The 15,981-nt window shown below is 44.2% G+C and overlaps 1 protein-coding gene across 1 annotated transcript in view; it reads left to right on the top strand.

Moving 5' to 3' along the window:
• Nucleotides 1-15,322, top strand: part of LOC120933632 (alpha-N-acetylneuraminide alpha-2,8-sialyltransferase-like) — a 79,923-nt gene extending 64,601 nt beyond the window's left edge. The window contains exons 5-7 of the mRNA XM_040346942.1: nucleotides 1,714-1,823; nucleotides 7,646-7,732; nucleotides 14,759-15,322. Coding sequence (XP_040202876.1) covers nucleotides 1,714-1,823; nucleotides 7,646-7,732; nucleotides 14,759-15,218 — 657 coding nt within the window. The 3' untranslated portion in view covers nucleotides 15,219-15,322. The remainder of the gene's footprint in view (nucleotides 1-1,713; nucleotides 1,824-7,645; nucleotides 7,733-14,758) is intronic.
• Nucleotides 15,323-15,981: the final 659 nt, after the last annotated feature.

Here is a 15,981-nt window from a genome sequence, read left to right as displayed (position 1 = left end):
CGGGCTGCGCTTAAGGCACTTACACTCCGCTGTCCCAACTTACAGGAGCAAGTGTTGTATTCCCCAAACACTTGCTCCATAAGTTGGGACGGCGGAGTGTAAATGCCCCGGCGTAGCCTGGCGGATCTCCAAGGGGGCGGCTTGTATTCAAATTAAGTGCGCCCCCGATTCTAATGAACTGCGCATGCGCCGGGCTTCAAAAAGCCCAGTGCGCATGCTCCAGTTCTCGGCGGAAAACGTCAATGACGCCGACGTGTGCGTCATTGACGTAAAGTCGTATTCAAGAACGACTTACGGAAACGACGTACCCGACGAAAAAACACGACGCGGACCCGACGCCATCCGTAACATGGCCTACGTGGGACTTGCGGAAATTTACTCCTCATATAGCAGGACTAAATTTCCGCTTACGGAAACGACGTTAGCGACTGTTACGTGACGCGAACTCGTTCAGGAATCGGCGTAGAAGGATCATTTGCATACGCAAATGAGTCCTTCACGTAAATGCCATCTAGCGGCGGCCGGCGTCATTACATTTAAGATCCGCCAGTGTAAGTGACTTACAGATGGCGGATCTTAAGTGTATCTATGCGAAAATTATTCTAAGAATCAGTCGCATAGATACACGGGCCAAAAAAGGGAGATACGATGGAGTATCCTGAGATAACTTCTATGAGAATATGGCCCTACATGTTTACCGGTCATGTGAAAGTATTCATGCCTACCGATTGGCAGTTAGACCCAAGCACTGTCATGGGATAAAAGAGGAAAGACTCCCTAGTGCCGCACATCCATGAAGTCTAGTAGTAGTGATAAGAGTGGCAACCTCAACCTGGGATCCCACCAGGCATTGCACCCAATGCATTTCTGTCCTCCCCTGGAGCTTAAGCTCTGGGGGCAGAGCTTACATGCTGGGGGCATGGTCCCCTCCCCCACCTCCCTTCCCTTAGGGTTAAGGTCAGGGTCAGGGCATTCATGTCTCTGCAATAAACCATTGCGCCCAGGGCAACCAACCTTCCTACCCACCCCTTGTCCCAGCCCTGCTTATCGCTACTACTAGACTCCATGGATGTGCGGCACTAAGGAGTCCTTTCTCTTTTACCTCCAGTGAATACAGGAGCTGGGATGAGCTCCTTCTCCTTTGCCGAAACTCCTGCTGTGAATGTGGAATCATCTAGATCAGGGATCTCGTAATTACGGCCCTTCAGCTGTTGCGGAACTACATGTCCCATGAGGCATTGTAAAACTCACATTCACAGACATGACTAGGCATGATGGGAATTGCAGTTCCTGAACAACTGGAGGGCCATAGTTTGAAGACCCCTGGTCTAGAATACTCCCCATACTGACGGAACCTGAGCGGCACACTAATCTATTGTGGGTCATTGTCACAGGGGAGGAGGTTACAGAAGACAAACAAGCCCTATCAGTCCAAGTTGAAGTAGACATCTGTTGCAATTGATTTTGCCGCCTCTCTTTCATAGGCGAGGTTGACCTTGTTGATAGATTAATTGTTGATGATGAAGACTGTGACTTCTGAAGTATTAGATGTGGGGTTTTTGATTTTTATACTGCTTTGGTTGACATATCAGACCAATGAGGAATAGAGGTCTCTGGGTAACACCTAATCCTGCCATTGATTTCCTTGGTATTCAAGCCATGAATAGAGCTCCAATAAGGTTGGATTATGAACAGATCTCTCTTTTATTCCAGAGGTCCCCATTCCATAAGCCAATCAAAAGATGCGCAGTGGTGGGCAATGGAGGAATTTTAAACAACAGCTTCTGTGGTGCTGAAATTGACCGGACTGACTTTGTATTTAGGTAAGAGTAAAATAAGAGAATGCCTAATGAAGCAATTTAAATTGACAATTTTTTTTTCTTATTTTAGGATTTTCAGATTTTTCAATTTTAAAATTTTAAAATTTTTCAATTTACAAATTTACGAAGTAAGAGTAAAATAAGCGAATGCCCAATGAAGCAATTTAAATTGACTATGGGCCTCTCCCACCTTTAGCTATACCATTTTCTTTCTATATTATTTATTACTAATTTGTTACTGTGAATAATTTGTAACTTCAGATAAATGTGTATTTGTTACGTTCACTAACAGCCAAATTTAAAAGGAAATTACAATACCCATTATTTAATAGTTAGTTATTATTAGTTACTGTATTTATCGGGGTATTGCACGCTCCGGCGTATAGCGCGCACCCCTAATTTTGACCCTAAAATCCTGTAAAAAAACATTTTATTACATTTTACTACTTACAGTTTGGGGGGCTTGCCCGACGTCCATCGGGGGCCTCGTCCGGTCCGGTGTCCGTCTGCGGCCTCGGTGGTGTCCTCCCGGCTTCTCCCGTGCTGTCTTCATGTCGAATCCCCACTTGCCGCGCTCAGTTTGAAGCCTCCGCCGACGTATACCGAGCGCAGTACACTCGGGTATATTCGGCCAGGCTTGGCTTCTCATGCATAAACGTCACAGAGTGTGACTACGAGCGAAGCCGAGCCTGGCCGAATGTACCCGAGCGTACTGCGCTCGGTATATGTCGGCACAGGCATTCAAACACGGCGCGGGAAGCGGTATCGGCGTATATCGCACACCCACGATTTTGCCCTGATTTTCAGGGCAAAAAAGTGCGCGGTATACGCCGATATTTTTGGAATTTTCATTCTTTAGAATTTTTTGGATTTTCTTTCTTGTTTTAGGATTTTTAGATTTTAAAATTTACAAATTTACAAATTTTTGAAAATTACAAATTTTCGAATTTACAAAATTACTTATTTTTAAATTTACGAATTTACGAGGGTAAGAGTAAAATAAGAGAATGCCCAATGAAGCAATTTAAATTGACTATGGGCGTCTCCCACCTTTAGCTATACCATGTTCTAAATGTAATTATTTATTACTAATTTGTTATTGTGGATAATTTGTAATTTCAGATAAATGTGTATTCGTTACGTTCACTAACAGCCAATTTGAAGGGAAATTCCAATAACTATTTTTTTAATAGTTAGTTATTATTTCAAATTTTCTGATTTTTGTTCTTTCGAATTTATCGGATTTTCTTTATTATTTAAAGATTTTCAGATTTTCAAATTTTCAAATTTTCAAATTTTTAAATTTATGAAAATTACGAATTTTCGAATTTACGAAATTACAAATGTTTGAATTTAGAAGGTAAGAGTAAAATAAGCGAATGCCTAATGAAGCAATTTAAATTGATTATGGGCTCCTCGCACCTTTAGCTATACCATTTTTTTTCTTTATTATTTATTACTAATTTGTTACTGTGGATAATTTGTATTCATTACGTTCACTATCGGCCAAATTTGAAAGGAAATTCCAATACCTATAATTTAATAGTAAGTTATTGTTAGTTAGTTAGTTACTATTTAAAATGTTCTTTCTTTCGAATTGATCAGATTTTCTTTCTTATGTTAGGATTTTCGGATTTTAAAATGTATGAATTTTCAAATTTACAAATTTATGAAAATTACGAATTTTCAAATTTACGAAATTACAATTTTTTTTATTTTACGAATTTACGAGGTAGGAGTAAAATAAGAGAATGCCCAATGAAGCAATTTAAATTGACTATGGGCGTCTCCCACCTTTTAGCTATAACATTTTCTAAATAAAATTAATTAAAATGAAAATACTGTCCAATTTTTTAAGGAATTACAAGTTATTACTAGGTATTGTATATTGTAGTGTTCAGCCTTGAAATTATTGTAAACTCTCGTTTTTTTTTCTTATAAAAATAACAAACATGTTATACTAACCTGCTCTGTGTAATGGTTTTGCACAGAGAAAACCGAATCCTCCTCTTCTCAGGTCCCTCTTCTGTGCTCCTGGCTCCTCCCTCCTCTTGAGTGCCCCCACAGCAAGCAGCTCGCTATGGGAGCACCCGAGCCGAGTCACAGCTCCCTGTGTCCATTCAGACACAGAGCCCTGACCCAGCCTGGCCCCCTCTCTCCCCTGATTGGCTAGCTGACTTTTAATGCCAGCAGTGGCAGCCAATGGTGGCGCTTCTGTGTCTCAGCCAATCAGGAGGTAGAATCTCGGACAGAGAGGGACCTCAGGTAAGTGTTAGGGGGGCTGCTGCATACAGAAGGCGTTTTTATCTCAATGCATAGAATGCATCAAGATAAAAAAAAAACGATTACCTTTACAACCACTTTAAGACTTTGGCATCAGCTGGTTATAACTCAACATTGCAGCTCAAGTCTCTGCAGCGCACACCTGACCTAATCAAAAGTGCTTAAGTTGACTGCTGGACATTTAGCCTGAGCCTGACTGACAGGTTAATCTGTCTGCTCATGCATGGAAATGTATTGCAAAAGAACCCGTTTTCAACCTCACATTACATAACCAGGTAGTGCCACACAATGGATTGTCTTTGCTTCTGCTATAAGGCTAGGAGCCTACTGGCCAGTGGTGGCATAAATTCGGCCAAGATACGAGCGGCGTAAGTCTCCTACGCCGTCATATCTTTGGGTGCGCTTCCGTTGATTTCCGCGTTGAATATGTAAATGAGCCGATTTACGAACGTACGTACGCCCGTCGCAATTAGTTACGCCGTTTACGTAAGACATACGCCGGCGTAAAGTTAAAGCTGGTCTTTAGGTGGCGCAGCCCATGCAAGGTATGGACGTCAGAACAAGCGTATCATTTTACGTCGTTTACGTAAGTCGTACGCGAATAGGGCTGTGCGTAAGTTACGTTCACGTCATAGGCAGTGTTCGACGTATCTTAGGCATTCTATCTGACGCATGCGCACTGGGATACGTACACGGATGGCGCATGCACTGTTCGTTCGAAGCGTCATTTACGTGGGGTCATGTTTAATTTACATAAAACACGCCCACCTCTTCATCATTTGAATTCCGTGCACTTACGCCGGCACATTTATGCTACGCCGCCGTAACTTAGGACGCAAGTGGTTTGTGAATACTGCACTTGCCTCTCTAAGTTGCGGTGGCGTAGTGTAAATACGATACGCTACGCCCGCTCAATGTAACCCCGCCTTACGTGAATCTGGGCCATAGTGTCTGCAAACTATGGCCCAGATTCTCGTAGATGCACCTATCTATAGGCGGGCGTAGCATATCTCAGATACACTACGCCGCCGTAACTTAGTGAGGCAGGTCCCGTATTCACAAAGAACTTGCGCCCAAAGTTACGGCGGCGTAGTGTAATTTGCATATTCGACGTGGAAATATACGGAAGCGCCACCTAGCGGCCAGCGTAAATATGCAACTAAGATACGACGGCGTAAGAGACTTACGCCGCTCGTATCTAAGCTAAATTTATGCGTAACTGATTCTAAGGCCCCGTACACACCATAGAATCCATCCGCGGATAAATCCGAGCAAATGGGTTTCAGCGGATAGATCCTATGGTGTGTACACGCCAGCGGATCTGTTTCCGCGGATATTTCTCCCCTGGGCTGGATTCCAGCAGATCGAATATTTGCTGACATGCAGAAAAAATCCATCTGCTGGAGTCCATCCCAACGGATGGATCCGCTGGTCTGTACAGACTCACCGGATCCATCCGTCCGAAGGGATCCCCCGCATGCGTCGTAATGATTCGACGCATGTGTGGAATTCCTTATATGACAGCGTCGCGCACGTTGCCGCGTCATAATTGCGGCGACGGCGCGACACGTCATCGCCAGAGGATTTCGGCGCGGATTTCAATGCGATGGTGTGTACACTCCATCGTATGAAAATCCGCCGAAATCCTCGAGAGGATTTATCCGCAGAAACGGTCCGCTGTACGGTATTCGCGGATAAATTCTATCGTGTGTATGGGGCCTAAGAATCAGGTGCATAGATACGACGGCTCTCATTCGGACTTACGACGGCGTACGTGGCGATACGCCGTCGTAAGTCCTTTGAGAATCTGGGCCTATGGGAAGATTTATGGAATTATTTCTCTTTTTTTTTTTTACTAGTAATGGTGACGATCAGCGACTTATAGCGGGACTGCGACATTGCGGGGGACAAATCAAACATTAATGCCGCGTACACGCAGTCGGAATTTCCAATGGAAAAAGTCATATGGGAGCTTTTTATCGGATATTCCAACCATGTGTATGCCCCATCGGACTTTTTCCGTCTGAATTTCCGACGGACTTGGATAGAGAGCAGGTTCTTAAAATGTTACCAACGGAAAAAAAATTCCTATCGGAAAATCCATTTGTCTGTATGGAGCTCCGCCAGGAAAAAAAAACACACATGCTCGGAAACAATTTGACGCATGCTCGGAAGCATTGAACTTATTTTTTCTCGCCTCGTCGTAGTGTTGTACATTACTGCGTTCTTAACGCTCGAATGCTTCAGAGAACTTTAGTGTGATCGTGTGTATTCAAGCCAAGCTTGAGTGGAATTCCGTCGGAAAAACCATCCAACTTTTTTCTGACAATAGATTCTGTATACAGGGCATCAGTGACACTTTTTTGGGGACCAGTAACACTAATACAATGAGCAGTGCTAAAACAAATGCACTGTCACTGTACGAATGACACTGGCAGGGAAGGGGTAAACATCAGGGGCGATCAAAGAGTTAAATGTGCACCTAGGGAGTGTTTTCTAACTGTGGGGAGGGGGGAGGTGCTTCAACTGTGGGAAGACAGAGATCTGTGTTACGGCTTAGCAGAAACACAAGATCTCTGGCCCAGATTCAAAGAGATCTGCGCTACATTTGCGGAGGCGCAGGGCAACGATTTTGCCCTGCGCCCACGCAAATATTTTGCGCTGCCCTCGATTCACGGAGCAGTAGCCGGCAAAATTGCCCGGCGTAAGCGCGCGCAATGTAAATGATCCCGCCGGGGGCGGGAATCATTTAAATTAAGCGCGCTCCCGTGCCGAGCGTAGAGCGCATGCTCCGTCAGGAAACTTTCCCGACGTGCATTGCGGCAAATGACGTCGCAAGGACGTCATTTGCTTCAAAGTGAACGTGAATGGCGTCCAGCGCCATTCACGAATCACTTACGCAAACGACGTGAAATTCAAATTTCACGTCGCGGGAACGGCGGCTATACTTTAGCATTGGCTGCCCCTACTATTAGAAGGGGCAGCCTTACGCTAAAGATGCCGTATGGGAACTCCGTACCTTGCGTACGCAGGGCCCGCGCAACATTGTGAATCGGCGTAAGTATGCAATTTGCATACTATGCGCTGACCACAATGGGAGCGCCCCCTAGCGGTCAACGCAAGAATGCAGCCTAAAATCTGCGTGGCATAAGAGCCTTATGCCACGCAGATTTTAGGCTGCAGTCGGCGTAACGAGTTCTCTGAATCAGGAGAACTCATTACGCCGGCGCAAGTCAGCAATTGCGCTGCGTAACCTATGGTTACGCAGGCGCAATTGCTTACTGAATCTGGGCCTCTGTCTTCCCTACTAACAGAACGGCGACCAGCCTTGTTTACATAGGCAGACCACCGTTCTTCCTCTGTCGGTAACGATCGGGGACATCGGGTCTGCCGGACCCCGCTGATTGGCTCCCGCTGTGTCCAATCACAGCGAGAGCTGCTCGCCGGCGCACCGCAAACCCAGAAGTAAAAAATATACAAAAATTACTAAAAATATTCCCTTAATAATAATGCACCGCACTTTCTCTTTTAATTTATTGCAGGTTGAATTTACCTCCGCTGAACTGGACCAATGACGTGGGGACAAAAACCGATGTCGTCACTGCAAACCCGAGCATCCTAATAAATAAGTGAGTGCGGTGTATTCCTAACCACTTCAGCTCCGGAAGGTTTTACCCCCCTTCATGACCAGGCCATTTTTTTTGCTATCCGGCTCTGCGCTACTTTAACTGACAAGTGTGCGGTCATGCAACACTATACACGCATTTTTTCACACAAATAGAACTTTGGTATTTAATCACCTCTGGGTTTTTATATTTTAATATATAAACAAAAAAATAAATAAATAAAAAAAAAAAAAAAAAAACTATATTTTTTACTTTCTACTATAAAACATATATACTGTAATAAAAAAAATCAGATCTCTTTAGGGCGATCGAGGGGTAACATATGTGCCCAGCCAGTGTTTATGTGTATACTGTGTGCTGCTTTTACTGGGGATCTAGTTTTTATTCCCTGATTTTTATTTTTTAATATATAAATGAAAAAACAAAAAAAATGAAAAAAAAATATATGTTTTACTTTCTGCTATTAAACACATCCCGTAAAAAAAATAAAATAAAAATAAGATCTCTTAAAGCGGTGGTTCACCCTGCAGAACAACATTTCAGCATAAAATCCGGCATAGTAGCGCGAGCTACAGTATGCCGGTCTTACATTTTTGTATCCCCGTACTCACTGTTATATCGTACCTAGACGATTCCGTCTGCCTTGGGGAATGGGCGTTCCTAGCAAGAGGGAGGGTGATTGACGGCCGGCTCTGGCACGTCACGCTCCCCGAAGACAGCCGGAGTAGGTCTCGGCTCTTCACGGCGCCTGCGCACAGGCTATGCGCAGGCGCCGTGAAGAGCCAAGCCTATTTCGGCTATTTCCGGTGAAGCGTGACGCGCCAGGGCCGGCCGTCAATCACCTTCCCTCTCCATAGGAACGCCCATTCCCCGGAATCTTCTATGTACGATATAACAGTGAGTACGGGGATAAAAAAATACAGACAGGCATACTGTAGCTCGCGCTACTATGCCGAATTTAATGCTAGAGGGAAACATTTTTTTTTTTTTTTTTTTTATATAGGGTGAACCCCCGCTTTAATACATTTTGGCCAAAATTTATTCTGCTACATGCTTCTGGTAAAAAGAAATCCCAATAAGTGTAAATTGATTAGTTTGTGTAAAAGTTATAGCTTTTACATGCTTATAACTATGGGATATATCCTGTATTTTTTTTATTTTTTTATAGCTTATAACTATTGGATATATCCTGGACAGGGCCGCCATCAGGAATTATGGGGCCCCTTACACAGGTTGGAGGTTGGTCTTGCCGCCTGAAATTGAGGAGAAGCGGGGATGGGGCTGCCGCGATTTGAGAAGCGGGGGGGCTTTACAAAAAAAGAAGAAATAAAGAAAAATATATATATAAAAAAGGGGGTAGCCATCCGGGGCCCTGGGGACCTCTGGGCCCTTAAAAAAAAAAGAAATAAAAAAAATATAAATATATATATATAAAAAATAAAAGAAATAAAAAAATATATAAAAAAAAGATTGTTTTTATATTAAAAAAAGGGGGTTGTCATCCGGGGCCCTGGAAATTTCCGGGCCCCTGGGGACCTCCGGACCCCTAAAAAAAAAAAAAAAGTTGGCCCTTTAATAAAAAATAAAATAAAAATATATTAAAAAAGATATATATATTTCTTTATAAAAAATAAATAAAAAAAGGGGGGGGTTGCCATCCGGGGCCCTGGGGACCTCCGGACCGCTAAAAAATAAAAGTGTCCCTCTTAATAAAAAATAAAATAGAAATATATTAAAAAAAATATATTTTTCTTTATAAAAAATAAATAAAAAAATGGGGGGTTGCCACCAGGGACCCTGGGGACCTCCGGGCCCCTTACAGGTGTATTGCTTGTACCCCCCTGATGGCGGCCCTGATCCTGGAATATTATTTTCATTTTTTTATACTAGTAATGGCGGCGAGGGGGCAATCTGAGGCTAACTGACACTTTGTGGGAACTAACTAGCTGCCACTGATATCACCAGTGACATTATTACAGTGATCAGTGCAAATAACATGCACTGTCACTGTACTAATGACACTGGGCAGCAAGGGGTTAATATCTAGGGCGATCAGGGGGTAAAATATGTGCCCAGCCAGTGTTTATGTGTTTACTGTGTGCCCCTTTTACTGGGAATTAGTTGTTTTGATTCCCTGCTTTTTATTTTTTTTATATATATAAACAAACAAACAAAAAAAAAAGAACAAAAAACAAAAAAATGTTTTTTTTACTTTCTGCTATAAAACATTTCCAATAAAAAAAATAAAAACAGTTGTTTTCATTCCCTGCTTTTTATTTTTTAATATATAAACAAACAAAAAAAGGAACAAAAAATAAATAAAATTCCTTAACCACTTGCTTACTGGGCACATATACCCCCTTCCTGACCAGGTGAAATTTCAGCTTCCGGCACTGCGTCGCTTTAACTGACAATTGCGCGGTCGTGCGACGTGGCTCCAAAACAAAACTGACGTACTTTTTTCCCCACAAATAGAGCTTTCTTTTGTTGGTATTTGATCACCTCTGCGGTTTTTATTTTTTGCGCTATAAACAAAAAAAGAGCGACAATTTTGAAAAAAAAATATATATGTTTACTTGTTGCTATAATAAATAGCCAAATTAAAAATAAAAAAATAAAAAAAAATTCTCAGTTTAGGCCGATACGTATTCTACATATGTTTGGTAAAAAAAAAAAAAAAATCGCAATAGGCGACTGGTTTGCGCAAAAGTTATAGCGCCTAAAAAAAGGGGACAGGATTATTATTTTTTATTATTTTTTTTTTACTAGTAATGGCGGCGATCTGCGATTTTTATTGGGACTGCGACATTATAGCGGACACATCGGACACATCGGACACATTTTTGGCACCATTCACATTTATACTGCGATCAGTGCTATAAATATGCACTAATTACTGTATAAATGTGACTGGCAGGGAAGGGGTTAACACTAGGGGGTGAGGGAGGGGTTAAATGTGTTCCCTGCATAGTGTTCTAACTGTGGGGGAAGGGGGATGACTGGGGGAAGGGAGGTGACCGATCTATGTCCCTATGTACAAGAGACACAGATCGGTCTCCTCTCTCCCTGACAGGACATGGATCTATGTGTTTACACACAGATCCATGTCCTTGTCGCTGTAACCGTCGATCGCGGGAGCCTGGCGGACATCGCGGCCGCCAGGCACGCGCATCGGCATCTCAGTGATGCGGCGGGGCCGCGCGCGCGCCCCCCAGTGGCCAGGAGGAGCGAAGGCCGTAAAAAGACGGCCTCCCAGAGATTTAGAGCCACCCTGCGGCCGTACAAAGTCGTACGGCCGTCGGGAAGTGGTTAATACATTTTAGCCAAAATGTATTCTGCTACATGCTTCTGGTAAAAAGAAATCCCTATAAGTGTATATTGAATTGTTTGTGTAAAAACAAACACACATTCCCTGCTTAGCAGGGAATGAAAAAGCAATGAGAGATCCCCTGTCACTGAACACAGCTCTGTGTTGTTTACATTCACAGAGCTGTGTTTTGAAAAATAAACCGTTACATTTCTGGCCAGGGCTGCTGATGGGGGGGGGGTCACCAGTCCTCTTGTAGGGAGCTCACAGGGGGGACCAAACAGCAGAGGGAATTAGTGTGGTCGGTTGGAGGGACAATTACAGGATGCCCTATGTGACTCTCTGCAGAAGCTGGAAACCGGGTTCTCTCCCTTCAGCTGCTGCAGGGAGAGACACAGACACAGCTGACGGCTTCCCTGTCCCATAAAAAAAAAAAATAACAAATTGTAACCCTTTATTGTTTTAATCCCTTGTAAAATGTAATAAAATTCTTCAGAAAAAAAAATAGAAAAAAACAGTGCCCACTAGAGCTACAAATCTGTGCCCACCAGTGCTGCCAATTAGTGCCCATCAGTGCCTCCTCATCAGTGTCACCTATCAGTGCTGCCTATCAGTGCCCATCATTGTCACCTTATCAGTGCCCACCAGTGCCGCCAATTAATGCCCATCAGTGCCACCTTATCTGTGTCACCTATAAGTGCTGCCTATCAGTGTCACCTATCAGTGCCACCTATCAGTGCCCATTGTTGCTGCCTGTCAGTGCCCATTAGTTCCACCTGTCAGTGCAACCTCATCAGTGCCCACCAGTGCCCATCATTGCCGCCTCATCGGTGCCCACAGTTGAAAGAGAAAAATTAGCTGTTTGCAACATTCTATAACAAACTATGATTTTTTTTAAAATGTTTTATATATTTTTTTTGTTTGTTTAGCAAAAAATAAAAAAAAACAACGGCGATTAAATACCACCAATGTGTGAAAAAAAAGATAAAAATGTAGTTTTGGTACAGTGTTACATAAGTTACAGAAGATTTGGCTGCCCAATGACCGGACCATTTTTTGCAATTCGGCACTGCGATGTTGTACCCAAACAAAATTGGCGTCCTTTTTTCCCCCACAAATAGAGCTTTCTTTTGGTGGTATTTGATCACCCCTGCGTTTTTTATTTTTTGCGCTATAAACAAAAAGAGAGTGACAATTTTGAAAAAAACTCAATACACTGTACTTTTTGCTATAATAAATATCCCCATTTTAATTCTAAAAAATTATTTTTTTCTCAGTTTAGGCCGATACGTATTCTTCTACATATTTTTGGTAATAAAAATCTATAGCTGGCGTATATTGATTGGTTTTCGCAAAAGTTAGAGCGTCTACAAAATAGGAGATAGATTTATGGCATTTTTTTTTTTATTATTATTTTTTCACTAGTAATGGCGACGATCTGCGATTTTTATTGGGACTGCGACATTATGGCGGACACATTTTTGGGACCATTGGCATTTATACAGCGATCAGTGCTTTAAAAAATGCACTGATTACTGTAAAAATTAGGGTTGTCCCGATAGCACTTTTTTAGGACCGAGTACAAGTACCGATACTTTTTTTCAAGTACTCGCCGATACCGAATACCGATACTTTTTTTTAAAATGTGTCCCCAAATGCAGCCATGCCCCCCCACAAATGCAGCCATGTCCCCCCACAAATGCAGCCATGTCCCCCCACGGATGCAGCCATGTCCCCCCATATGCAGGCATGTCCCCCCCATATCCCCCCATATGCAGCCATGTCCCCCCCATATGCAGCCATGTCCCCCCCATATCCCCCCCATATCCAGCCATGTCCCCCCATATGCAGCCATGTCCCCCCCCATATCCAGCCATGTCCCCCCCCATATCCAGCCATGTCCCCCCCATATCCAGCCATGCCCCCCCCATATGCAGCCATGTCCCCCCATATGCAGCCATTTTTCCCCCCATATCCAGCCATGTCCCCCCCATATCCAGCCATGCCCCCCCCATATGCAGCCATGTCCCCCCATATGCAGCCATTTTTCCCCCCATATCCAGCCATGTCCCCCATCGGTATCGGGACAACCCTAGTAAAAATGTCACTGGCAGGGAAGGGGTTAACCACTAGGAGGTGATCAAGGGGTTAATTGTGTTCCCTAGGTGTGTTTTCTAACTGAAGGGGGGAGGGGACTAACTAGAGGAAAATACAGATTGTGGTTCCTAGCAACTCAAGATCTGCATCTCAGCTCACAGAACAGGGATGTGCGTGTTTACACACACATCTCTGTACTGCCTCTCGTGCCTGGAGATCGCTTGCTGCCGGTGGTCATCGCCGGTCACGGTGCATCAGCACTCCCGCAATGTAGCGGGCATGCTCGTGCGCCTCTGGTGGCGCGCGTATGCTAGCCCGCTTTAAGCGACCGACGCACAGCTATGGCGGTTCGCCCAGCAGAGCCAACCTGCCGCAGTATAACTGCAGTGGCTGGTCCGCAAGCGGATAGTGTGACAGTGCTGAAAATTGGTCTGGGAAGGAAGGGGGTGAAAGTGCCCGGTAAGCAAGTGGTTACACAGAGGCCAAGATGGCAGTGTCCTTGGCTGATAACGATAGGAGGGTTTACTTTCACTTTAACCACTTCCGGACCGCCGCATGTACATTTACGTCGGCAGAATGGCACGGACAGGCACATTGGCGTACCTGTACGTCCCAGCCTAGACGTGGGTCGGGGGTCCGATCGGGACCCCTCCCCCCCGCTACATGCGGCGGTTCCCGTGGCTTCAGGAGCGATCCGGGACGAGGGTGCGGCTATTCGTTTCTAGCCGCCCCCTCGCGATCGCTCCCCGGAGCTGAAGAACGGGGAGAGCCGTATGTAAACACGGCTTCCCCGTGCTTCACTGTGGTGGCTGCATCGATCGTGTCATCCCTTTTATAGGGAGACTCGATCGATGACGTCACACCTACAGCCACACCCCCCTACAGTTGTAAACACACACTAGGTGAACACTAAATCCTACAGCGCCCCCTTGTGGTTAACTCCCAAACTGCAACTGTAATTTTCAAAATAAACAATGCAATTTAAATGCATTTTTTGCTGTGAAAATGACAATGGTCCCAAAAATGTGTCAAAATTGTCCGAAGTGTCCGCCATAATGTTGCAGTCACGAAAAAAATCGATGATCGCCGCTATTAGTAGTAAAAAAAAACAAAAAAAAAACTATCCCCTATTTTGTAAACGCTATAAATTTTGCGCAAACCAATCGATAAACGCTTATTGCGTTTTTTTTTTTTTACCAAAAATAGGTAGAAGAATACGTATCAGCCTAAACTGAGGAAAAAAAATGTTATATATGTTTTTGGGGGATATTTATTATAGCAAAAAGTAAAAAATATTAAAACATTTTCAAAATTGTCGCTCTATTTTTGTTTATAGCGCAAAAAATAAAAACCGCAGAGGTGATCAAATACCACCAAAAGAAAGCTCTATTTGTGGGGAAAAAAGGACGCCAATTTTGTTTGGGAGCCACGTCGCACGACCGCGCAATTGTCTGTTAAAGCGACGCAGTGCCGAATTGTAAAAACCCCTTGGGTCATTTGGCAGCATATTGGTCCGGTCCTTAAGTGGTTAAGTGGCTAAGTAATTGTATGATCATGTATCTTTCGGCTATAGGGATGTAAACACACTTTAAATACACATAATTATACTGTATCTCCTGCATTAGGTTCAGCAGTCTGATGGAAAGGAGGAAACCATTCCGCACTAGGATGAAGGAATATGGCCCTACGTTAATCATCCTACCAGCATTCTCTTACTTGCAGAACACAGAGGTCTCCCTCCGGACACTCTACACCATCAATGACTTTGACTTGAACAGCAGAGCCGTCTTCTTCAACCCAGACTACCTCAAGAACTTGGCGGTTTACTGGAAACTTGTAGGTATCAAGGCTCGCCGGCTGTCTTCCGGACTTATGTTGGCGAGTGCGGCCATTGAAATTTGCGACGAGGTGACGGCCTATGGCTTCTGGCCCTTTCCCCAAGACTTGGACGGAGTTCCGATTCCCCACCACTATTATGACAACGCTCTACCAAATCCTAAATTTCATGCCATGCCCGAGGAATTTTATCAATACCTACAAATGCACGTTCGAGGGTCTCTACGCCTGAACCTGGGACAATGTTAAATGTTCTGTGCAGCACACAAAAACTACCTTATATACTCGAGTATAAGCCAAGTTTTTCAGCCCTTTTTTTAAGGCTGAAAATAACCCCCTCGGCTTATACTCGAGTCTGTGTACCTGAAATTATTGAGAGGCTGCAGGCGTCCATTGTTTAAAAGTCGCGCTCTCCTCCTGGTCCCTTCCGTGATAGGCGTTTCTCAGCAGACACAGTTCCGCTTATCACGGACGTTCTCTCATCCTAGGACTCAGTTTGCCAGCAGACACTGTGTTCAGTGTTCCGCCAATTACGAACGTCTTTTTATCCTCGGACAAGAGAACGTCCGTGATTGGCGGAACACTATACACAGTGTCTGCTGGGAAACAGAGTCCGAGGATGAGAGAACGTCCGTGATAGGCGGAACTGTGTCTGCTGAGAAATGCCTAATGCCTATCACGGAAGGGACCAGGAGGAGACCGTGACTTTTAAACAATGAATGGACGCCCGCAGCCTGTCAATTTCAGGTACACTGACTCTGGCACAGTGAGGCTGCAATGAGCACAGTGAGGATGGCACAGTGAGGTTGCAATGGGCACAGTGAGGTTGGCACAGTGTGAGTGAGTGAGTGAGAAACTTGTAAAGCGCAACACATGCAAACTGAATCGCCTCTGGGCGCTGTATCCATTTCATGGGTAAGGAACCCCTTGACCTCAGAAGAGATGTGTTTTAATCTTTCTCCTGAAGGCCAAGTGGTCCGACTCCAGTCGGATGCTGGTTGGTAGTGCATTC

This window comes from Rana temporaria, chromosome 3 (genome assembly GCF_905171775.1).
Source record: "Rana temporaria chromosome 3, aRanTem1.1, whole genome shotgun sequence".
NCBI lineage: Eukaryota > Metazoa > Chordata > Amphibia > Anura > Ranidae > Rana > Rana temporaria.
The sequence above is the reverse complement of the archived record's forward strand: the minus strand, read 5'-3'. Positions and strand labels throughout refer to the sequence as shown.